The sequence below is a fragment of the Octopus bimaculoides genome, chromosome 24 (genome assembly GCF_046866305.1).
Source record: "Octopus bimaculoides isolate indiv1 chromosome 24, ASM4686630v1, whole genome shotgun sequence".
Taxonomy (NCBI): domain Eukaryota; kingdom Metazoa; phylum Mollusca; class Cephalopoda; order Octopoda; family Octopodidae; genus Octopus; species Octopus bimaculoides.
In genome coordinates this window covers 15,551,218-15,578,108 of record NC_142951.1, presented here as the reverse complement: position 1 = coordinate 15,578,108, position 26,891 = coordinate 15,551,218, and the positions used below count along the sequence as shown (strand labels likewise).

The 26,891-nt window shown below is 37.2% G+C and overlaps 1 protein-coding gene across 2 annotated transcripts in view; it reads right to left on the bottom strand.

The window, feature by feature from the left end:
- The window catches only part of LOC106877388 (EF-hand calcium-binding domain-containing protein 5), a 207,009-nt gene extending 184,990 nt beyond the window's left edge, over positions 1-22,019 (bottom strand). Inside the window, exons 1-3 of one of the 2 annotated variants that reach the window (XM_089341110.1) lie at positions 21,763-22,019; positions 8,174-8,685; positions 3,798-3,954 (exon numbers count right to left, since the gene is read on the bottom strand). In XM_089341110.1, the coding sequence (XP_089197236.1) occupies positions 3,798-3,954; positions 8,174-8,637 (621 nt within the window). In that variant the 5' untranslated portion in view covers positions 8,638-8,685; positions 21,763-22,019. Of the gene's footprint in view, positions 1-3,797; positions 3,955-8,173; positions 8,686-15,841; positions 15,927-21,762 lie in introns of those variants that run through there. The other variant, XM_089341109.1, reaches the window with a different exon arrangement.
- Positions 22,020-26,891: the final 4,872 nt, after the last annotated feature.

Sequence of the window (26,891 nt, the reverse complement as noted above, 5' to 3'; positions counted from 1 at the left end):
CAATCCCTGTATGGCACCATGGACAAGTGTCTTCTACTATGGCCTCTGGGTCTTGTGAGTGGATTTGGTAGATGGGAACTGAAATGAGCCCATCGTGTGTGTGTGTGTGCGTCCTTTGCTAATGTATATCTGTAGAGAGTGTAAACATCAAGACAAACTTAAACTCCTCACACAAATTCTTTTTTGCAGCCAGTTGCAAACACTCGCTTATCACTCTTGTCATTAGAAAGATAACAAACTTATGATTGCCCTAACTGGAAACCTGTAATTATGGATGAATGCCATTGATTACAAATTGTAAAATAATAGAGAAAATGATTGCTAATTGGGTTAAGCCTTTTTGATTTTACTCAGACAGGAGCTACGGACAAGGAATAATTTGCTTGTCTTTTGATGTGAAAACACATACAAATGAATGCACACACACACACACACACACACACACACATGCACATGCACATGCACACACAATACACAGGGTGTCCAAAAATTAAGGCAATCAACTTGTTTTCAATTTTGCCAAAGTAAAATATTGTTATATTTTGAGTCTGAGCATTGCAGTGCAATGGTAAAGGAAACACAATTATGACACTACCACATTTATTCGATATGACCACCTCTGTTTCGAATCACAGCCTTAAGTTTAGGTGTGAATGATTCCCACATGGCATACAGGTGCAGTTTTGCTTTCAAAGCATCAAGCAAAGCATGAGGTGTACTCAAGACCCTCATCTCCAAAATGAACAAGGTTAAAAATCCAACAGGTTGAGATCAAAATTTCTTCAAGGCCATACATCCTTGCCTATGAATGAAACAATGATTTTCTGAATCCAGTGGTGTGTCTGTTTGGAACTGTGGGATGGTGCCAAGTCCTGTTGGGGGCTCCAAGGTGCACCTTGAAAGTGCTCATTTGCCCATGGAAGCAGTTCAGTTTCCAGAATGTTGCTAATGTATCACTGGGTGTTAATTTTAACACCCAAGGGTACAAAAATGAAGGGAGACCTTCCAGTGACTGTCACACCTGCCCAAACTATAACTGACTGGATTTGGAATTGGAATCGATTTACAAGTCTACCCCCTCAATAGAGCCAGATACACTCCAAAGTCAGTCATTCTGATGGTTTATTGTCTGTTTGATGTCAAATTTCTTTTCATCAGCAAACACCAAGTTGGGCAGCGTGCCTTCAGCAATCTGACACAGGATAAGACGACTTCTCTCCAGTCTCATAAACTTGCATGAGCTCATAACAGCAGATCATTTTGTAGAGGTGGGTCCTAAGGTCCTCCTTCAGCATTTGATACATCGCCGTTCAGCTTAACTTTGCTGTGGCAGCCAGTTTTCTGACAGAACAATGAGGATTTCACTGTACCTTTTCCCTGGTAGTTTTGGTAAGCTGAGGGGTTCACACACTTCTATTTTGGCAATGTCCAGCTCAATTAGCGGTGAAACCAGTCTCTTGAAATTTCTCAACAATTTTCCAGACTATTGTTTGGTTAATCTTAAGTTTTTTGCTATATCTGTATTACTTTCACCTCCTTTGTGTAGGGTTGTGATTGTATTTTGGTCTATAATCATTATCTAATTTATAAATCTGAATTTATTTTGTCTGAAGCAAAAAGTAGACACACTAAGCTTTTATAATGATGTATAAGACGGGCTTCTTACAGTTTCTGTCTACCAAATCCACTCCATGGCTTTGGTCAGCCCAAGGCTATAGTAGAAGACTCTTGCCCAAGGTACCATGCAGTGGGACTGAACTCAGAATTATGTGGTTGGGAAGTAAGCTTCTTACCACACAGCCACTTCTGTGCCTTACTCATGTGTATATGTATATATATATATATATATATAGCAAATAAATAAACAATAGATAATGTCAGTTCATTACAGCTGTTTCTAACATTTTTTAATAGATGAATGAGTACATTACAGCATAGCAATTAAACCATTTTCATCAGATGATACATAAAATTTAAAACAAGAGAAGAATAATCCATGAATCCAGTGGGAACACACCTAGCTACCAGCCAAGGTTGACCTTGAATGAGAGAAACAAACATTGGCAATAATGACCATTAACAGAGCTAGAAATACATTAAGAGTTTAGTGTATTTCTAGCTCTGTTAATGGTCATTATTGCCAATGTTTGTTTCTCTCATTCAAGGTCAGCCGTGGCTGGTAGCTAGGTGTGTTCCCACTGGATTCATGGATTATTCTTCTCTTGTTTTAAATTTTATGTATCATCTGATGAAAATGGATTAATTGCTATGCTGTAATGTACTCATTCATCTATTAAAAAATGTTAGAAACAGCTGTAATGAACTGACATTTATCTATTGTTTGTTATTTATTTATTTGCTTATAATACACTATAAGGGATTCCCAACCTATTGGACATTCTGGAGTATATCAAACACCATGTGGTCAATAAGTGTGCCTTGAACCAGCCCCTAGGTGTCAAATACTCATAAGGGTTAAATGCACAACCTGAATATTTCACTGGATGTACTACAGTACCCAGTGTATTTATTTGACTAATGGTGGTGTTTACAGGTTAATTTAACCCAACCTGGTGCCTGTCATTTAAGTGCCTAATTCTCTCCTGAATCCTTAATATTGTATATACATATATATATATATATATATATATATATATATATATATATATATATATGTTGTTGTACTTGGGGATGGTCATATTGCCAGTTTAGCCAATAAAAACACACGCACTGTATATTTGGTGTTAATTTGCTTCAGCTTTATATTACATTAATCTTAATCTTATTTCGGCCAGAGTTCTTTCGTCACACTTCTGTGACCTCATCAGTGGTCCTTTGTTTCCTTCCTTCTTATGTGTGTCTCACCTTGCTAACTATCAGCCATTTTGTTGAAACCATCTGTTTCAACACACGATTTCACATCAAAAATCTTGCAATACAAATATATATATATATATATATATATATATATATATATATATATATATATATATATATATATATATATATAGCCATCTAAGAATCCATAAACCAGAAAAAAATGCACTCACATAATTGTCAGTAGAATGGGTGTTCTACTTCTCACCTCCAACAAGAGAGCAGCCACCATATTTCATTCCATTATTTCCATGTCTGAAGAGTGCAGGGTTACATAATTGAACTGCTACCTGACACTCTGTTGAACCCCTAGTGTGAAACTGATCAGTAAGATTGGCCATAATGGATATATAATACTGCACACTTTAATTTATATATAAATGTGTATATATATATATATATATATATATATATATATATATATATATATGCACACACACATACTTTCTAACAACTGTGTATATTGAAATGTGGGAAGCAAAATTGATAATTTGTATGCTTCTACAACTTAGCTACATTCGTGCAACTGTTCAATGTCAGTTACAGTCTTTTAAAGTGTACAATAATAAGAAGCTACCACATTGTTATATTAGCTACTTCAAAATGAATAAGTTCTTTATCTTCCTTTTTTTTTCTTTTTATATAATCAACAATGTGATCAATATTAGAGAATTAAAAAAAAAAAATCAATAATAATTCAATATGCTGATGTCCTACACTGAATATTGGTATTGCACTATTTGCCCATCAATAGCTTGGTTCTGCAATTAGTTCAATGGTCCTATATGTTGCCAGTGGCAAATAATCCCAAGACACACACACACACACATTCTCAGTGCAGTAATGAGGAGAAATAAGAGAGTAAGCTAGGCCAGAGTACAATTTTGAAAGTCATTTGACCATCAGATGGAAATACTTACAGAAGATGTGTGCAGCTGAGGTTTGTCTGGATGAAGCCACAGAGCGAAATGAGCAACCAGCAAAGCTTTATGTCTAAGCCTTTCTTCTCGACACCTAGCCTTTGTTGCTTCTCGTTTCAGTCGTCTCTGTTGAATTTGTTCTTTCATAGTCATTAAACTGTATGGAAAGTATGAGATTTACTTCCAGAAAACGTCATGTAAAATTAATTCTGACATATGAGTAGAAAAGGTAGGAAATTAGACTAATTGTTTCATAGAATTTAATTTCATTCTCCCATGTTCTGAGTTCAAATCCTGAAAGGGTTAACTTTATCTTTCATCCTACTGAAGTTGATAAGACAAGCACCAGAGGAACACTAGCATTTATTTAATCATCTCTGACAGTCACCTATTAAAATTGGCCTTTTGATTCAGTAAGTGACTGTTTGAAAACAAGGCAAATTTACCAATGGCAAATTATTGGTGATGGTTAAAGTTGCTGTGCCTACTATTGCTGGAATGGGTAAGGAAGAAACAACTTTCTGTTGGGATTCAAAGAGACCAAAATTAAATAGTGACTGACAATATGAGTGTCATGTCACAACCAGTAAAAATAATGGTTTTAAGTCTTGACACAAGGCCAGCAAATTCAAGGGGAAAGGTGAGTTGATTACATTGACCCAGTGTTCAGCTGGTATATATTTTACCAACCCTAAAAGGATGAAAGGCAAAGTTACCCTCATCAGAATTTGAACTCAGAGCACAAAAACAGATGGAATGCTGCTAAGCATTTTGCACAACATGCTAATAGCTCTGCCAGCTCGATGCCAATAACCTGTAAAAGTAATGTTTCCAAGTTTTGGCACAAGGCTAACAATTTTGGGAGGAGGGGGTAAGTCAATTACATCGACCCCAGTGTTCAACTGGTACTTATTTTATCAACCCTAAAAAGACAAAAGGCAAAGTTGACTTTAGCAGAATTTGAACTCAGAACGTAAAAAAGGACGAAATTCCCCTCAGCATTTTGCCCGGCATGCTAAAGGTTCTGCCAGCTCATCGCCAATAACCTGTAAAAACAATGTCAGATAAATTAAATAATACAAGGGTACAGAACAATAAAGACAAATCTTTCCAGCAAAAGAATTTAATTCAATTAACTAAATAGTTGGAAAGAACAAGTTAATGTAATCTTCAGTCAGAATGTTTAAAAGTAATACAACATACAGATACACATTTTTTGGCAAGATTGGGCATGGTAGGACAAATAATAAATATTACTTTTTTTGTGTGTGGTGTATACGAAAGAATATATATTGTAGTGATGTATTTTGCTGAGTTACAATAAAACAGTCACATGTTCATAATCATGTTCTGTTCAGTTGCTATAGAGGAGTCCGTATATAGTACAAAAGTTCTTATAAAGAAGAATAAAGTAGTGTTCAAACTTTTTTCCCATTCTTGTATGAAGGAACTAACTGGATTTTCTGGAGCAGGTTAGCAGAAGCTCAAAGCAACTGGTTAAGTTGACGCAAATGCTTCTATACCCATACGAAAAAGGGGCTTGGAGCTACTTGTAATTTATTTGTGTAAAAAAATGCAGCTAAATTCTGGTGGTAAAGGTAATTCAGTTGTATCACATGATTGTGTCCCTAGATGATGTCATATGTCCAAAGTTTACCTGAAATGTTTGAACCAAAAATGATATTGAATGAAAAGACACATTTGAATTTGGAAGAAAAATAATATTTGTTGTATTTCAATCAAAATATATATCTAGGTGAAGAAATATAGGTAGGCTAATGGTAGATTCCAGCATCTGTTGTTTGCTTCTGAGATGTATCCTACATTGTGACCAAAATGTGCTGGAATTTAGCACTATTTATTTTCCCTGTGATAAGGATTTGAGAGAGAGAGAGAGAGAGAGAGAGAGAGATTTCCTTCATTAGATGGGACCAAAAGTTGGCTGCAAAATTTTGCCCCCAAAAAATGTTTATTAAACACTATAAGTTAATGAAAGACTTGCAAGTTATACATTACCTGAGGACAGTGACTACTGTGTTTACATACATACACACACACAAACACACACACCTATAACTATGCTAATAGCTTAGGAGTGAAATTTAGGATTCCTCGGTTTTCTGTGAATCGATTTGGATAAACCTTCTCCCAGCTGGTTTGCACATTATGGCAACACCATTATTGCTTTCATTATTCTGTGTAACATCCTTTCTTTTTTATTTCAGATTCTTCAGTCTTTGGGTGAATCATGCTAATAGCGCCTCTCCTCTCCAAGAACAATGTGATGTAGAAAAAGCCTTAACAATGAAGAAAAGTCTGTCATCATCAAGGAAAGTGCTAAAGGCACCTCTCTTCATGTCATTGCGAAGAAGTTAGGTTGTCATGTGGATACGGTCAGACGATTTCTGATGGACCCTTTGCCAAGGAAGAAATGATCTAATTGTGGGACCTCCATGACTGTGACAGCTAGGGATTTAAGGAATATTGGCTGCAAGTTACGTGGGAAAACCTCTAGACTTCCTCATGTACTGCACACCACCAGAAATTGCATCCTTGGGATCATGGCTTCCATGTGAGAACCCCTGAAACTGCCTCTTTTAATGCCCTCTCACAGGAGTTCAAGGCTTCAATGGGCCCAAAAGTACATGATGTTAGACATGAGTTGTGTTCTGTTCACTGACGAAACCAGGGTGACCCTTGATGGACCTGACGGTTGGGCAAGTGGTTGGGTCTATTTTGGAGATGAGCGTCACCAATGCTTACAATGTCAACAACAGGGTGGAGGAGTCATGTTGTGGGCTGGTGTCACTGAGGACAGACGTGTTGACCCAGTCAGGGTGCCTGAAAGGGTGAAAGTGACCACAGCTGCCCACTGCAATCGTGTGAAAAAGGTCTTGGCTCCCTGGCTAGATGACATACTGCTGTCACTTTTAAGGAATCTCATATTCATACATGACAATGCTCCCTCCCACTCTGCTAGGACCACCCAAACATTACTAGTTTCATGGCATACAAGGTGAAAGGTTGATTGTGTGGCCACCAGCATCTTTGGTCCATCACTAAACAAGATGTTTATGCTGATGGACACCAATTTACATCGAAAGTTGTCTTATGGGCAACCATGAAAGCTGCAGCAGAGGCAGTCCAACCTGCTACTATTAAGAAATGGACAGATTCCACAACTAATAGGGTTTTTGAAGTTATCCGTCAAAATGGCACTAGTGTGGCTAAATAATTCATTATGTCAATAAATGTTATAATATTATTATGGTTTGCTGTTAAATATATACTCAATGTATGCTTAATATGTATCATTACTCTTCAATTTCTGAAAAAAAAAAGTCTCGATGGGCTATTTTCATTCAAAAGCTATTAGCATGGTTCACCCAAAAACTGAAGAATCTTAAATAAAAAAAAAAGGACAGAATAATGAAAATATAACAATGGTGTTGCTATAGTGTGCAAACCAGCTGGGAAAAGTTTTATCAAAATCAATTCATAGAAAACTGAGAAATCTTAAACTTCACTCCTAAGTTATTAGCGTGGTTCTGGGTGTATACACACACACACACACATATACACACACACACACATATATACATACACACATATAAAAACACACACACATATATACACACATACACATATAAACACACACACACACACACACATATATAAACACATAAACATGTGTATACACATATACACGCACACACACACATAGATAGATGTAGATAAGCACACATACACGCATATACAGAAATGCATGCACACAGCTCCCTCCCTATGTATGTATGATGAGGAGGATTGGCCTGCAAGAGCCCTGTGTTGATTTCACATAAAAAGCATTCATGCTGGTGCCATGTAAAAGTGCTCATGTCAATGCCACATTAAAAGCACCCAGCACATACTATAAAGTAGTTGGCACTAGGAAGGGCATCCAGCCATAGAAACCAAGCCAAATCAGATTGGAACCTGGTCCAGCTCTCTGGCTTGCCAGCTCTGGTTAAACCGTTCATGGCAACAAGGAAGCCAGATGTTAAAAGATGATGATGGTGACAATGAATTAAATGAAATACAGATAGCTATATATTAGTGTAAATTAGTACAGATCATAAGAGGTTCTGAACCATCTGATTCCAGAAAGTCAGTGTTGTACCTGTAACACCTGTGACAGAATACAAGATATGAATATTCCAATCAGCAACCTAGGACTCTATAAATTCAGTTCAGAGCATAACAGTCCTCCAACCTGCCGGATACTGTCAAACTGTCCATCCCATGACAGCATGGAATACAGACACTAAATGATGATGATAATGGTTCCTACGAGAATAAATTCAATTATGGAAATATGGAGAAAAACAAAAATTAACCTTTTCTTTTTCTCACTACTAAACTGCTTGTTTACTTTTTTGGTAACATGCTGCAACATCTTGATATAAGCTGATTGTTCTGACACGCTAAGGTTCCGAGGATGATTCCGCAGCATGAATTGAGCAAGGAAGTTCAAGGGGTTGAAATTTGGGCATAGATTCTTGTCTTCAGTCAGTCCCTTTTTTTCAACTTCCCTCAAGAGCTTCTCAACACCCAAAATCAAAGTGGGCAATAATTTTTCAGCAATTGCAATAAATTGCACCGAGAGATCTTTCTCCTCTTGAAACCAGTCATAGTGAAAGATATGGTCTGGGATCTCAGAAGCCATTTTAGATATGTAGTCTTTTATAGTGGTGTCTTCTACATTTTCAGCTTTATTCTGCTTGATGAGTTTCTGCAAAGGAAGGCTGTCCTCTTCTAAGGTGAAAGTGCTGTTTCTTCGCTCAGCAAATGAGTCAGTCATGATGAAAATAACCTCTGTAACTCTTTTATTTCATTAGAAAATTCAAATCTAAAATGAAAAAGAGACAAACAAAAATTAGTCATAAAAGCAGTGGCTGTTACATGAGGAGTTCCAAATTTACCACAACTACTGTCTCCTGCTCTTTTGGCAGTATACATTTCCCTACTCACTAAACCCTAAATATGTACTCCTCTAATTTTAGAGTGGTGAAGGAGGAATGATTACCAGTAAGAAATATTTAGCCCCAAAAATAATTGTTATATTAGCTGGTATACCCTTTTACTTGTTTCAGTCAGTGAGCTGTGACCATACTGGGGCACTGCTATTATCCAGATTACTCAGTTAAACGTAATGCTTATGTTTTCACTTTGTTTTGAATTAATCATGCATTATCTCATGGTTGCAAAACTTCAATGATGCTATTGGTTACTTTTATAATGACATTGTAGAGTAAGTGTGAGAGACCAGATCTGACCAGTTTGAACATAAAACAGGAAGACTATTTGGGCCAGATGAGGCCAGTTTAAATGCTAAAGAGTAAAAATAACAGAGGTTTAAATTCAACTTTTTCCTGGCTTTTACAATTTTATTTTTAATGTTTAAAATCTTAAAAACTTAAAATAAACTGAGATATTTATTTTGTTTTTTCATGTTTTTTTTCATGGAATGAAGAAATAAAAACTGAAAATGAAATTCAACCATAAAATTGAAATTTAAACCCAAATGCATTAAAGTTTCAGTTTGTTGCATCTTTTTTCATTTCATTTCAAGTCTCATCCCCTTTTATATCTTTTTGGTTTATGTAAAGAAAACAAATCTTCATTGTGTTAGTAGCAATTGCATATCCCTGCAACGAAAGAGTTATAGCAGTGGAGGTTTTATTCCTGGCAAAGTCTGAAGTGAAGGATTAGACTCAGTATCACCACCAGAATCATTGGGAAGCAGTATGGCAAATATACAATTTGGATGAAGGAAACAATTAAGCAATGATCAATGGTGAAACTCACATGATTTTGGAAGATGAGAATTGTAATGACAATACTAATCAGGGTCACCTAGTTCCAAAAGTGAACCATTGCTAGGAGGAATTGGGCCCAATTAGAGAATTTTCAGTGGGGCCCTCTACTCAGCAAAAGCTGGAGTTTGATGTTTTTATTATTCGTGTAGTAAGCCAGTTACAGCTAAAAAGTTTTGAGGACTTGAGGCTCCACCATTAGCCACAATGATACACTAAAAATCCACCATAGCATTCTGTGCCTAGCAAGTGCACAGAGCCCTCTCTTGGTGCAAGGCTCAATTTGAACAAATCTAATTGGCTTAAACCCAGCACTGGCTAGCATCAATAGAAATGGCAATCATAGATATCATTGATGTTATTTAGTCATCAAAAAATGATGATGTAATCTGGAGAAAAAAGAAACTTGAGCAAAAATTTGCATTTCTATAAACACCAACAATTTCAATTTACTTACAACACCTTCAAAATCATAAATAAGGAAGAAGTAAAAATAGGATGTTAGTCACCTTTTTTACCCTCCCCTCAACCTTTTAAAAGGTATTGCAAAAAGACTTGAACTCCTGGTGATTCTTCACTTTTCAAGATCTTGTGAGAATACACCAGAATGGTTTTCTGTTTATAACTTTTATAGTATAACTTCCAATAAGGACATAAGTTAAAGTAATCATTAAATGAAAGCATGTTCCTGCCATGGTGTCTATCTGCAGGTTAACTGGACTGAGCTGCGTGATGCAATGATCGGCCATGACAGTATATAAACCACAAGAACTTTAACAAACAGTATAAAATCCTCTTCGCTTTATACTAATTTACACTTGGAAAACAGATGAAAAGGAAAGTTGTGCTTCTTCTGCTTATTTAATTCACTGCATGTAGAATATACAGCATAGATGAACGTCTTATAGAACCTGGACTCCTTACCATCAACAATTTGATCAAATTGAATGGTGCTTAGTTCCACACAAGGCAAGGAGAATGATATGCTTTGCACAGATACAACGGTTCTGACATACCTATAAAAGATTTCAATGTAATGCAACATGGAATAGGAAGTATTGAAGAGACTACTGCAAAAAAATGATTTTGCTGCCAATAGCAACAGAAAAAGGTTAACCTCCAGTTTCTGACCTGGTCACAAAAATGAAACAAAATAATTGTGTAATAGGTGTAAAACAACATGTAGTAAATGAATATGCAACAGAAAAAGGACACTGGCGAATGGCAGGGAGAGAGACAACTCAGAAAATTCACATCGGGAATGTTCCGAGTCCTCTCACCACTTCCCTGTTCATCGGCGCAATTTTTTTCATCATATTCGTTTACTACACATTATTTTACACCTCGTACACTATTATTTTTCAATTTTTGTGACAGGATAATTCACACGATTTTTGTGACTCGAATAATTCATACAATCCAGTAAGCCACCTTCGACAACCGGCCACAAAAAAAAAAGAAAAATTGCAATAGGTGTAAAATAATGTTTACTAAATGATTATGAAAAAAGAAAATGTGTGCTGATGAACAGTGGGGTGAGGACAGGACTCAAAAAATTTACATGATCAAACTCACAGGACCCAAACCTCAACGTTAACACCCAGTCATAAAAATGAAAAACAGTGGAAAGTTTTGTAATTAGGGGCAAGGTAATATTTAAAATAATTTGCAGAGTGTAAGATGTCTGTAAGCAATTTCAGAACAGCCAAAACTGCTTCACTGCAACATTTAAATTTCATTTGTGACTAAATATTTTCATTCTTTGAAACAAAAATTCGTGCTGCATCTGTTTTGTCAGTGAACAAGTTGTGGTTTCAAAACGATGAAAATATTTAGACACAAATGAGATTTAAATGTTGCAGTGAAACTAACGGTTTCTTTTTTTTTTGTGTGTTCTTGAATGGCTTACAAACATCTACGCTGCAATTGTTTCTGCTAATACCATTATGGAGAAGACAGAATCGAAAAAATTTTGTGTGCAAATTTTTGTTTTCATCTTTGTTTACAGCATAGATAATTTTTCCTCTGAAATGCCACTTTTGCCCTCCAGGACGCACTGGTTAGCCCGAGGCTATAGTTGAAGACACTTGCCCAAGGTGCCATGCAGTGGGACTGAACCCAGAACTGTGTGGTTGGGAAGAATATCCATTTTCTTGATGGAAAAAATCGGACCTTGTGAATTTTCCTGGTCCTCTTCCCTGCCTTGTTCGCCAGCATGCATTTTTTTTTCATATTCGTTTACTACATGTTGTTGTACACCTATTACACTATTTATTTCCATTTTTGTGACCAGGTGTTAATGTTGAGTTTTCGTATCTTGTGCGTTTGATCATGTGAATTTTCCGAGTCCTGCCCTCACGAGTATTTTTTTTCTTTTTATAATCATTTAGTATACATTATTTCACCCCTATTGCACTTTTTCTTTTTTATTTGGTAGCCGGGTTACTAGATTGTGTGAATTATCTGAGTCCACACCTCACCCACCCCCATCACAAAAATTGAAAAGAAATAGGGTACTAGGTGTAAAATAATGTGTAGTAAATGAATATGAAGGAAAAAATTGCACCGAAGAATGGGGAAGTGGTGAGAGGACTCGGAACATTCCTGATGTGCATATTCGGTTACTACATATTGTTTTACACTGATTACACTATTTATTTTCTCATTTTTTTGCCCAAGTCAAAAACTGGAGGTTAACCCCGGAAAATTAGACTTTCTTGTTGAGCAATGTTAAAAAGTGTAGGATTTAAAAAGACCCACTTGTTGAAAAGATACTCCAAATAATCACATAAAACCTGAAAACAAATACTTCTTTATTATTCTAAAACCCCCGTGGAATGAGAGCACCTAAACCATAACTTGCCTGAAACTGGTACCGCTTTTAACCCATCGTTATCACAAACCAATATATTCAACCGTCAATATTTCTTAATTTCACTGATTGACTGCATCTCAGTTTCTGACAAACTGCATACATAAAGTCAAACTTTTTTTTAAAATTTATTATTAATATAGAAATTTTAAAAAGTTTGGTTAATGTTTACTTTAACTCCTGGCCACCAACACACACACACACACACACACAAAATAAGTGTAACAGGTGTAAAAAATGTGTATTAAACGAATATGAAAACAAAAAATTTGCACCAATGAACCAGGTGGTGGGAAGAGGACTTTCGGAAAATTCACACAATCTGATTTTTTCCCTCATAACTTTTAGGAAAATGGATATCTTTTAATGAAATTTTATATAGACATCTTTCAAACGGCATAGAATATGATTATAAAGAAATTTGCGCGGAAATTTTTACATTTATTTTTCGTTTGAGTAATAGAAAAAGGTTTTTAAAAAGATCCCAACAGTAGAGATGTGCTAAAAACAATAGCTAAATCGCCCTTAACTTTTTTTCCTTAGTGAAACCGTCTTCAACACTGTATTTATGAATTTGTTCCTCCCACCGTGATACATGGGGATCTTTCTTAAAACCTTTTTCTATTATTGAAACGAAAAATAAATGAATGTAAAAATTATTTTTTCAAACTTATTTCCATTACACTCAAGCAAAAAAATAATTTATGAATTTCTTTCTCTTTGAAAGTCCTCTCCTCACCCCCTCGGAAAAAAAATTGGTTCATGTTTACATCTTGACCTGGAAATGAAAATCCCCCCCCCCCAAAAAAAAATACTGGAATGGGTGTAAAACAATGTGTAGGAAACGAATATGAAGAAAAAAAGGACGCAAAGCAACGGGAGAGGACTTCGGAAAATTCACAAAATCTGAGTTTTTCCCTCATAACTTTTAGGAAAATGGGGGTTTTTTTCAATGAAATTTTATAGAAATACCTTTGAAATGGCATACATTACGATTATAAAGTAATTTGTGGAGAAAATCTTTTCCAAAGGGTGGGGAGAAGACTTCGGAAAATTCACAAGATCCAAGTTTTTCCCCATTACTGTATGTGTGTGTGTATACATGTGTATATATGTGTGTGTATATATATATCTATGTATGTGTGTGTGTATATATATATGTATGTATATTATATATATAATATATATTTATTTATTTATTTATTTATGGGTTTCAGCCAAGTGGCTGTGGTCATGCTGGAGCACCACCGTGAATATAATATATGTATATATATATGTGTATATATAATATATGTATCGCTCTTTCTCTCTCTATATATATATATAGAGAGAGAGAGAAAGTAATAACGAGTGAATGAGAATAACGATGAAGGGTTAAAAAAGCGTAAAAATGATTGAAGATAAAATGAAACAAAATTGAAGCCAAAACATTAAAAATTATTGAAAGAGGGTAGAAATAAACACTACGTAGTGTAGTAGTACTACGCTGGGGTGTCTGTAGAAAGTTGAATGTGATTTCGGAATATAACGAGGAAAAATTCGGGTCTAAGGAATTTTCCGAAAGTCCTCTCCCCACCTCAAGATTTTCCCCACAGATTACTTTATAATCGTAATATATGCCGTTTCAAAGGTATTTCTATAAAATTTCATTAAAAAAAAAAAACCATTTTCCTAAAAGTTAGGGAAAAACTCGGATTTTGTGAATTTTCCGAAGTCCTCTCCCCACCCTTTGGAAACGATTTTCCCCACAAATTTCTTTGTAATCGTAATGTATGCCGCTTGAAAGGTATTTATATAAATTTCATTGAAAGATATCCATTTTCCTAAAAGTTATGAGAGAAAAAATCGGATCTTGAGAATTTTCCGAAAGTCCTCTCCCCACCATCCGATTCATTGGCACAATTTTTTGTTTTGAGATTCATTTAATACACACTTTTTAAAACCTATTACACTTCTTTTTTTTGTTTTGGTGAGTTAAAGTAAACATTAACCAAAAGTTTTTATTTTCTCATAATTTAGCTTTTTTTTTTTATTTAATAAATATAGGCGCAGGAATGGCTGTGTGGTAAGTAGCTGGCTTACCAACCACATGGTTCTGGGTTCAGTCCCACTGCGTGGCACCTTGGGCAAGTGTCTTCTACTATAGCCTCGGGTCGACCAAAGCCCTTGGTAGACGGAAACTGAAAGAAGCCCGTCGTATATATATATGTGTATATGTTTGTGTGTTTGTGTTTATCCCCCCCCCCCACCATCGCTTGACAACCGATGCTGGTGTGTTTACGTCCCCGTAACTTAGCGGTTCGGCAAAAGAGACCTATAGAATAAGTACTAGGCTTACAAAGAATAAGCCCTGGGGTCGATTTGCTCGACTAGAGGCGGTGCTCCAGCATGGCCGCAGTCAAATGACTGAAACAAGTAAAAGATTAAAAGAGTAAGTTTCACTCAGCTTAGTTGAGTGAAGCGAATAAAAATTAAAATGCAACCGAAATGCGTTCACAAATACGTTACAGGAGATGCTTAGTAGATATAATAGCTATCAAGTACGACAAATTGAAATCAAATAGTTTAACATACTAAAAACTATTAAATTTGTACCCTTGCAACATTTCTATCGTTTATATGCAATTTCACTTTTATTTGATTTAATTTTACTTATATCTTACGAAGAACGTCGATGCACATGTACGACCTGGTCAATGAAATAATCCACTGGATCTCTTAATACTTTACTAGAATATAACAAAATGAAAAATAAAAGTTGACATAACATTTGTAGTTTTTTTTCCCTTAGTTTAATAGTTTAAATAATTACATTGTATCTGTGACTATTTCAGTTTCAACATCGATATCAGATGAAGTCACTTGCCAAACAAGTACAACTCGAAAGTTATTAATCCCTGGTCTTATTAATCTAATATTTTTCTGTGTTATTATTATTTATTATCCCTTCTTCAAATTCGTAAAGCAGATGAAGGTTGGTTATCGATTTTATAATGTACACATATTTTTCCAGGCATTTATTTTGTCCAACTGATAAGTCGTCATCAATATGAAATTGAATGAATAAACTTCCTCTTTCTCCAGATTTAATTATATACAAAGGGGAAATAGGAAGTTTATTCATTCAATTTGTTGCAAATTTGTCTTTTTTCAAATAAATGAAACGGTTACGGCATGATAGTCGAGTTAACAGAGAGATAAATGTTTTAACATGAATAGAGGGGAAGATTTATTCACCAGTAAAATTCACGAAATTCTAAGAACGCATAAGGACCATCTTAGAAAGTGCAGTTTATAAGTATTATAGACAGACTCACCATGTCGTAACATCCTGATAAATATTTTCTCTCATTATACAAATAAATTTATCACGTAAAAAAAAAGAACCAAAGTAAACAATAAGAAAATAGACAAAGAAAACAGAAATTATGAAGAACGCAAGAATTCCACAGAAACGTTCCGTCATTTGCCTTTTTCAGTTTTACCATTAAAAAAAATTAAAACTCAAGTTTTTCAAAAACAAAGTACCTTTGAAATCCTTGTAGTAAAGATTGTGGTTTTTATATAGATCCACACCCGGTAGAAAAATTGAAAAAAAAATAGTGTAGTAGTTGAAGTGCACCGTATATGAAATAAATATGAAGGAAAAAATGCGCGCTGGCAAACGGGGTGGGGGTGGGGAGAGGGCTCGGAAAATTCACACAACCCGAGCACTAACCCTCGGGTTAGGGTTAGAGTATTAGATGATTGCTGTTTCACTCCTGTGACGGGACGTTGAGATTTAGTGCTCGGGTTGTGTGAATTTTCCGAGCCCTCTCCCCACCCCCACCCCGTTTGCCAGCGCGCATTTTTTCCTTCATATTTATTTCATATACGGTGCACTTCAACTACTACACTATTTTTTTTCAATTTTTCTACCGGGTGTGGATCTATATCAAAATCCGGAAAATACACGCGATCCGATTTTTCCCTCACAACTTTTAGGAAAATAGATATATATTAATCCTTTCTACTAAAGGCACAAGGCCTGAAATTTGGGGGAGTTGGGGGAGGATAGTCGATTACATCAACTGCAGTGCGTAACTGGTACTTAATTTATCGACCCCGAAAAGATGAAAGGCAAAGTCGACCTCGGCGGAATTTAAACTCAGAACGTAACGATGAGCGAAATACGCGCAAGCATTTCGTCCGGCGCGCTAACGATTCTGCCAGCTCGCCGCCTTAATGGATATATATTGATGAAATTTTAAATACCGTTCGAATGGCATAGATTACGATTATAAAGAAATTTCTGGGGGAAATGTTTTCCGAAAGGGTGGGGAAAGGATTTCGGAAAATTCGCATGATCCGATTTTTCCCCTCATAACTTTCCCCGGTCACCAAAACAAACAAACAAACAAACAAACAAAAAACAGTCTAATAGGTGTTTAAAAAAATGTGTAGAAAATGAATATGAAAACAAAAATTTGCGCAAACGAACGGGGGTGTGGTGGGGTGGGTGGGGAGAGGACTGGATATCTTTTGATGAAATTTTACAGAAACACCTTTCAAACAGCATAGATTACGATTATATATATATATATATATATCAATGAGGTATGTAAACGATAATTCATTTTAATAGCATACTTTTCTGATAGAAGGTATTTTTTCTTAGACACACACACACGGCTTCTTTTTTATTATTGCTTATTTTCTACCAATATTCCGCAAATCTCATTATCATCGTAATCTTTGCCGTTTGAAAGGCCACGGAGAGGTTTACTTGAAATCGGTCCTTCCTTTCATTTTCGATATCGTCTCATTAGAAAACTAGTACTCGAGACTGGAGAATTTAAATATTTGTGAAAATTTTAATTCTGATTACTATAAATGCATCAGCACTTTTCATTGTAACGCTCAAAAGTCAATTGACTTTCTTCGTTCACACGGAGTATTACCATAGTGATATTCCCACATTGAAACAGCGATGGGAAAATGCCTCGCTCTAACAATTTTGAAGATAGATTTCTTTATTTAGCCAACACAGAAGAGACAATACAATGTAGAATTTTTCTTTTCGAAACCGATCAATAGGGATTGGAAACGCTTTGGGTCGTGCACACAAATAGATAACAAGGTGTCGTTTTTAACAATCTAAATTCCCCAAAAGGGGAGAAAATATAACACTGATGAGAGTTATCCGTGGAGAGAAAAACCTACGAAAAAAAAAACACGGTAACCTCGGAAAAAGGCAAAACAATATGAGAGCAAAGAGCCCTCTCTCTTTTTGTTTTATAGGTTCATGCTCAAAGTGGTTCCGTCATTCATGTGCACCATCTTTGCTACATTCACCCACCTTTTATTAAACTTTTCATTAGACGAACTTCCCTCTCTACTCTTACCTTCCTTTTCAAGTGATATTTGAAAAAGTTGATGAGAGGTTTGCCAGAGAGGAAAATATTTGTCTCTAAACCTTTCAAACGAGTCTACCATACACATTCTTTCACCATAGCCACCAGTACGATGAAAACTGCCTTGCCTTTCGGAAAGTGGTAGGGCAATATTTACAAAAGACTCTGCTGACAACCGGACTCGTCCCACACGTGACAGCAACCGTTCGACATAGGCCCACAGGTCTGAAATATTTGGACATTGCACGAGTGCGTGCAGAACGGTTTCGTCGTTCTGACCGCATCTCGGGTAGGTCGGTCCGGTATTTCTTGAACCGTGTCTGTAATTTTGAAGATAACACACACAGAACATTGAAAGACTTTAGAGAGACATAAAAGAATCACTCCAAAAGCCAAGAATTCGATCAAAGTATCTGTAACAATATCTTGAAAGATATTTATTTATAATTTCTCAACATGAAGAAAGTTTGTTGCACAAGTTCTTCAAGCTAAGTAATACCCTCCTCTCTCGAATCGTTGCCGTCAAATAATTACAACCAAGACGAAGGTATGTGTGTGTGTGTGTGTAAATATGTATATATTTCCTCCTCCCCACAAATTTCTTTATAATCGTAATCTATGCCATTTGAAAGATGTTTCTGTAAAATTTCATTGAAAGATATCCATTTTCCTGAAAGTTATGAAAGGAAAAAATCGGATCGTGTGAATTTTCCGAAATCCTCTCTTCACCCCTTCGGAAAACGTTTTCTCCAGAAATTTCTTTATAATCGTAATCTATGCCATTTGAACGGTATTTCTATAAAATTTCATTAATATATATCCATTTTCCTGAAAGTTATGAGGGGAAAATCAGACCTTGTGAATTTTCCGAAAGTCCTCTCAACACCCCACCCCACCCCCATTCATTTGCGCAAATTTTTGTTTTCATATTCGTTTTCTATACATTTTTTACACCAATTAGACTGGTTTTTTTTTGTATTTTGGTAATGTTTTGGTGATCGGGAGTTAAACTCTATATTAACTGAAAAGTGTTGCATAACTTGTTTTGTTAATATTTGTGAATAACAAAATTATTAACGACAATTTTTTTTTTAAAGATACTCTAGTATTAGTAGGGGTTTTCTAAAGTCTTAAATTATATTTTTAGTAACCATGGGACAGGTGGACACAACTTGTTTGAGAACTACCGTATTAAGTTGTCAAAAATAATAACGACTGCAATATTGTTACGGAACATCCTTTGCTAGAATTACATTTAGTATATAATTTCATAAACTCTCTCTCTCTCTCCCTCCCCCATTTTGTACACGATGTAACTCTCTTTAAAAGCTTTTGGATCTAATTTTAAAATATCTTTTCAATAAAAAAAAACATAAATCAATAAGAAATAAAGATAAAATGAATTAGGTAGCTTCTACGATCAAATGGCCTTCCATACTATATTTAAGATGCTCTTAATTTTAATAATTTCTCAGGACTGAAAAGATACACAAATTTTAAAGTCAACTTCCAGCATGTCCAAAAGTATAATAAAATTATATTGATTCGTGTAATCTATAAAACAGTATAAATATATATAAATTCCTATTCGTTTTACGCTTGTATAGCGATGATCACAGCTGAAACCAGTAAAAAATTAAAAGTATGTGTTGTTCAATTGTCCATTTAAAAAAAATTGTAATTAGTTTTTTTTACATAGGGATTGAGTTAGAATTTAATTACAAGAAAAAAATAGAAGATTAGGCAACAGAAGATGGAAGGGAGGGAGTACACCCCAGAAGAAATGGCATGTTCAGCCATGCCCTGTAAACCTGACTGTGACAGCGTTGTCATGGAGAATGGCCAGTGGCACTCGTTGCAGCAGCCACCCCACCTCGCTGGCCTCACTTCTCAGACGGGCCGCATTTATCTCAATTTTGCGGAGGAAACCAGCAGTGTGAGTTCTAGATGGTGTGCAGTGAGGCACTCGTGAATCGCAAGAGTTGGTCGAGCACTGCAAAAGTTAGCCAGATGTGTCGCATCATGATATGTTGGACCCATGCAGGTATTAAAAAGTCGATTTTAAAACAATGATTATAAGTCCCAGCTTCTAGATTCTGGAAATTTGATGTTGGTAGATGTTGGTGATAACCATTGATCACTTGGGAGTGCAGGTTTATGATTTTGTCTAGCCTCCAAGGCCTTTCACTCCTTAGATTTCTCTATTGCTTTTGGGGGTATCTGATAGAAGGAAGGGTTCAGAATCATAGTCCAAGAGGAAGGTGCATATTGTCTATCTCATGTTCCTCTGTGACACGTGGACCTTAGTACTAACATGAGTATTTTAATAACTAGCACATTTGATAAGGTAGCCTGTTGGCAAAACCATTGGAGAGTCTGATATAAAATTGCAGTGTTTCAACTTGTGCTCTTAGTTTAAATCATACCAGTATCAACTTTGTCTTTCACATTTTTGTTTTAGTGTCAGTAAAGTATCAATCCAATGCTGGGGTCAATTGATCTTCTTTCTCCAATTTCGTCTCTCTAAAGTTGGTAATGTCTGCCAGATTTATATGAAGGCTCAAAACACCCTGTATGTAGCAATGGCAGCGCTGGATGAACCATTAAGCAAAGTAATCACGTGCTTAGGGCATGAAGGGAAGTGGGGGTACCACAGAAATGGTAAGTGGGTTGACAGAATAGATTGGAATTCCGCCGAGGTCGACTTTGCCTTTCATCCTTTCGGAGTTGATAAATTAGGTACTAGTTGCGAACTGGGGTCGATCTAATCGACTGTCCCCCTCCCACAAAATGTTGGACCTTGTGCCTAGAGTAGAAAAGAATGGATTGTGGTATTTAGTTCAGAACCTTTATAGTATGAGTTCAAACCCCGGTTTGTCTTTCATTTTTCAAGGATCGATAAAATAAATACTAGTTGAGCGCTGGTGGGGGGGGGGGCGATAAAATCGAAAACAGCCGGCCATCCCCTAAATTTGGAGTCTTATGTCTATGAAGGAAATGACAGACAGACATGTAGATAGATAGATAGATAGATAGATAGATAGATAGATAGATAGATAGATAGATAGATAGATAGGTAGGTAGAAGAATCGAAAAACAGTGAGATAAATAAACAGATAGTTAGACAGATCTCTAAATAAATAAGCAAGCCAAACAGTAAAATAAACATGCTAAATCAGAAATATAAAAAAGAAGAAATTGGCTACGTAAATGTGTGTGTGTGTGTGTGTGTGTGTGTGCGTGCGTAAGTGTGTAGACAAAATGGAAACTAAAATTAGAACTAAAATAGAAAAATCTAGTAGATTCCCTGACACTCACAGGTATACACAAACACCCACCCATAACCACAGACCATCACCAGCACCAGTAGGTACGCCCGCACGCACTTATAAATACACCTCATTGGCTCTGCGACAACACACACACACACTTACGGATGCATAGATACACACATACACATACGCTCACTTACCAACGAATAGACTCTCAAACACACCTGCATACACACTTAGTAACACGCAAAATATCAAACACGTTCACATACTAACATTTACAGATGCACAGATTTTCAAGCACGGTTGTGTGTATGTGTGTGTGAGAGAGTATATGTACATACGTAGACATGCACACACAAAACAGATCCACATGTGCGCACACAAACACACGTATAAATCCTCACATACATTCATCTGTATGCATGCACGCATATAAAGACACACAAGTACGCACATATCCATATGCACCCACACAAATACACATATGTAAATCCACTCATACATCCACGCGCACCCGCTCTAATACACACACAAACGTAAGGTTTTAAGATGTTTACGTCACTAACTTACGTATATTGTACGTGTTTGCTTGGTCGGTCAAGTTACAAGTTGGTTTGCTATTGCTTTTAGCGTATAAAAAAATAAGTTTGAAAGCGAGAAAGAGTGAAAAATAACGTGTACATCTTTTTTTCTGTATTGGTTTTTCTTTCTTTTCCAGACACAGCTTTAAAAACGATAGTAAGTAAATAATAGTAATAATAATAATAATAATTCAAAGCAATTTTCGTCTCTTTGCAAGCTTCTTGGTCAAGTTAGTTTAAGAAAATGAGACGGGAAAAGGGTTCTCTTGTGTTCGGTAATAATCGTCGTCATTAGCAACTGTCATTCATTTATATTTGTGCTTCTATGTTTTTGTTTATACGAGAGATATAATAGTTAGGTAGTAGCGACGGTGGAGGTGGCGGTAGTGGCAGTGATTAGGGTGTTGGTGGTGTAGGAGCTGGTGGGGAAGCTTTTTTTAGGTAGTTTATTTTACTGTTTTGAGATAAGGTATGTTATGTGTCTGTGAGAGTATGAATGTACGGGCGTGAAGTTACACACGCATACTTCTATCCATCCACCCACCCATCCATCCATCCATCCATACATACATACATACATAACACACATACATATATATACACACATACATATCCATAATACATTCATCTATACTTATATGTGTGTGCTTGTGTGTGTGTGCATGTATGTTTGTATGAATCTGAGCTGCTCATGTATTCTTCACGTCCACAAAACTAATACGAGGAGCTAAGTCAGCCTGTTTCTCAATGAACAGAACTCCGACAGTATGTAATGAGGGCTATTTCCATTCGTTTGTGCACTCACGCGTGTGTGTGTGTGTGTGTGTGCGGCTGTAACAGGCCGCTAAGGTTAGCACTAAAGACCACAGCTGGCTCCAATCCATCACCTATCCTGAACAGTTGAGCGAAGTGCTAGGGGAAAGCTGCACATCTGCTAGGAACCAAACAGCACGCGCCCGTCTCGATCTGTTGAAGATCTGGTAATGGTTTTGTTCCCACCACTGAAACTGGTCAGATTTCATTTGCCTTCTTGTATGATGCCTTAGTGTTTTACGTAGAAGTATTACGAGTACATCATAATGCTTTTGTAGGAAAGTGGTTATACACCATTAGGTGTACACCCGCTTCCGTACATTAAATTTCTTGAAGAAACAACGGAACGCAGATTCTGAACTATCAACACAACAATATTTATTTACAGAGGAAATAGGCAGCACTTCGCCCTTTGGTTGCTGAGACGCCGTCAATGATGTTGAGTGGTTATTTGTCTAGCTCCAGAGTTGGAATGCTGGAGAGAGCTGTCTCCAGAGTTGGAATGTTGGAGAGAGACTGCTACAACGTCTTGGCTCTTCGTCGGCCGGCGAGAAAAAGAGAATGAAAAACCGCGCGAAGCTTGGATTTCGAATGACCACGCATGCGCATGAGACTCTTCCTGTATTCCTTCCGGAACTAGTCCCCGCGCATGCGTGGATAAAACTCCGATAATTGAACATATAACAGTCGTCTGCTATTTAAGGCGTCACTACATGGCTCCCTCGCGAGTGCCGAAAGCACGAAAAATAGAAATTTTGGAGGGACGCCTGAGGCAAGATGGCCACCGAAACCACCCACAAGATGTGGCACAAACACACACAAAGAAAAATCAAAGAAATGAATGTACACTTGTGAGATACACGCATGCAATGTACAAATGAATTGACAATGACTAAACAAGCGTGATGACAACTGTCCAGGAAACTAGAATCACGCGATGTAAAAGTCTGATTTTTTGTTTTTTCTGAAAGGAAAGAAAATATATGAGTGCACAAGTGTGTGTGTGAGAGAAAACACAGAACATAGTAAAAGTGTCTGTAATATAGACTGTGAAAAGTCTTAAAACACTGAGATAGAGAAAACCAGTTCGTATTAAAATTCCACAAGGAGATAGAATGTCCATACGCAGGAGGTTGCGGTCAAGGAGCAGAGCTGTAGTTGAGCGTCGATGTTGGGACCTGTGTTACCTGGTACGGAATATTCTATAAAAGTTACACAAGGAGATTTAGAATGTTCATATGCAGGAAGTTGCGGTCAAGGAGCAGAGCTGTAGTTGAGCGTCAGATGCTGGGACCTGTGTTACCTGGTACTGAATATTCTGGCTGGTTAGTTCTGGTCTATTGATCGTGAGTGGAAACATCCACTCTAACAGGGTCGAGATAAAAACCGCGCTTGTTGATGTTGGTGTTGCTGGCGACGACAATGTGGTAGACGTGGTTGAACGATGCTGTTGATGTCGTCGCTGGAACTGGCTGGTTGGTTGGCGTGTGGTGGTAATGATGTCATGTTGGCGATGCTGGTAGTACGTAGAGTCGTGTTGGTACTGGCGACGTCGGGGGCGATGCTTGTAGTTCGTAGTTGATGGTGCTGCTGCTGTGTATAGGACGAATAATACATTTGTGGCAACACAGCCATATTGTTCGAATTATTGTTGTTGTTGTTCGACTGCAGCTTTTGAAATAACTGCTGTAAGTGCTGCTGCTGTTACTGCAGTTGTTGGTGATGGTGATGATGTTGATAGGCGACGGCTTGTGTAGTATCGATGTGTTATGTACTCACTGAAATGTAACTGTGCATTTTACTGCTATTTTCAGCAAGTAGGGGATACTGTGTAAGAATGAATTGACGTCTCGTGAAACATGTAGGAAACTGCTCAAAAAGTTGTTAGGATGAAATAACCGTGAAGTTTTTTTGTGTGAAAAACCACAAAGGTCTCAGCCGCAAAGATGTCCCTATCTACATGTCTAACAAATATCCCAATAAATCTAGGTATGATTTGGAAGCCCCTGTGAACAGAGCCTACAAATACAGCTCATTTTAGCATGAAGAGAACAGTGAATTCAGTCCTTGGTGGAGTTCACTCTCGACTGATAGCTGTTCTCACAGCTACTTATTCAACCTGGTGCGATAGATGAAAAAATATTCTGCGGCAACACAGTGACAGCAATATGCATTGATGTGTAAAAATCAGCCTAAATGTGAATTTCTGATGAAGATATCCTCTACCTGTGATATACGCCGTTTCATATAAAAATTTACTCTTCTTGTATTGCATGAACACCTGTATTAATGTAGCAATAAATGATGTATGTATACTTACAACAAGTCTTTCTTCATGATCAGGCTACAACCTGCATTGATTGTTCCATGTCCTTACTGGTACGTCAGCAGAATCCACTTGGTACCTGTCAGACAGTTAGAAACTGTTGAGTAGATATTCGAGGCTTTTGCACCCTCACATCCTGTGCAGTAGCTCAGTATGATCTCACCATGCAGCTAAGGTTCAGTTCCAGTCCCCTGCTGGTAGTAGAGATTGGGGCATCCACAGGATACTTAGATGTCTGTAGAAATCTGGTCACTCTGCTCCTGCTGGTACATGGATGGCCACCAGTATGAGGGCACAACCTACATTGCTGTTTGCGTACAGCATAGGTTCTGAAAGTGGACGCTACCGTCCGCCCCCCCCCCTCCTCCCAGTGGGCGTTGAGACGGTCCAGGCAGGTGCTGGTGCCTAAGGGGGCACTAGAGAAATAGGAGGCGTTGGGAGGAAGGCAGTGAATTGGGGGACGCTATGAATTTATTATAATATTATTGTATTGTATACAAATTATATAATATTATATTAAATATCAAATGATTCAAAGTATATATAAATTAGTAAAATATAAAATATTTATTTATGCATAAAAATAGGGGTGGGGTTGCTGAGAGTATTATGTGGCCATGAGTTGGGGGGGGGGGGGCAAAAAGTTTCAGAACCTCTGGTGTAGAGGAATGATCACCCGATCCCCCACTTGTAGTAAAGATCAGGATGTCCACAGGAAACCTTGATGTCTGAAGAAATCTGGCCACTCTGTTTCTTGGTCATCTCTTCCAGTCAACTAATGAAGTGATTATCGATCACTTCAATTGATGTTGTTCCTCTGAATAAAGGTGAAATTGATTTAGGAGGGTTGGTGTGGTCTGCTTTGTCATTGTCAAACGTTGTCGTCATTGTTCTTGATGCTGCTGTTGATGATGATGATGACCATCATCATCATCATCATCATTATTATCATTGCGTGACAGAGTTTGGGTTTTTCTTCCTTTTGTTATTGCAGTTGTGGTTGTGCCTTTGAGTTTCATATGAGATGTTGTTGTTGTTGCTGCTGCTTCTGCTGCTGCTGCTGCTGCTATCACTGTTGCTATCATGGTTGTTGTTGTTCTTCTTCATCGTTGTTGAGATTGTGATGATATGGAACATATTGCGATCTTGTGGAAACCTCTAGTGCCTTTATGATAACAGCTGGCTTTTACTGAGAGCTGGCTATGTTCTGTGGTAGCCGGGAGAAAGAAGTGAGTGTGGTGCTGTGTTTGCAGTTGTTTTGGTGTTTCACCATCAGGGTGGGAAAGGTACTGCTGGGATTTTTTGTCTTAAGGATGGAATTTGGTTGCGAGGCCTGTTGCTCCGGGGAGACCTGATAACCTTTCTAGTACTGAGGCAGGCCCGTTGCCAGACTTTGGTGCCTGGAGGTGCTTCAGAATATTCTGGGTGGGCACTAATTTGTATTGCAGAAAGGTTTTTATAAACTGTATTTTCTAAATCTGAGGGTGCACCATTGAATAGTTAGGGGGCAGTGCCGTCTAGTGCATCCCTTCAGCCATAGGCATGTACTGAGTTTGTTGTAGTAGTTGCTGTTGTTGTTGTTACTGCTACTGCTGCTCAGTTCCTTTTTGTTGTTCTTGTTCTTGTTGCTGCTGCTGCTTCTGTTGCTTTTGTTATTGTTGCAGATGTTGCTTATTCTGCTTCCACTGTTGTGGATGATATTCATTTTGTTGTTGGTGGTTTCGTTTTGACTGTTTGGTCCGAAGAAGTGCAGCTCTGCTGTCTCACTTTTGTGAGTATAATAAAACACTTCGATGCGTGATGACACCACATGCATGGCATCTCGGTTTTCTACTATTCACCACTGCTGACAGCTGCATCTTGTTTTGGAGTATGAGGAAGTTGTGTATTTATTCGATGTTTTCAGGTTCTGTTAGTATAATAATCTCCATATCAATACCCACCCATTCGCTCTTCTGGAGGCATTTTTCTATGTGTAT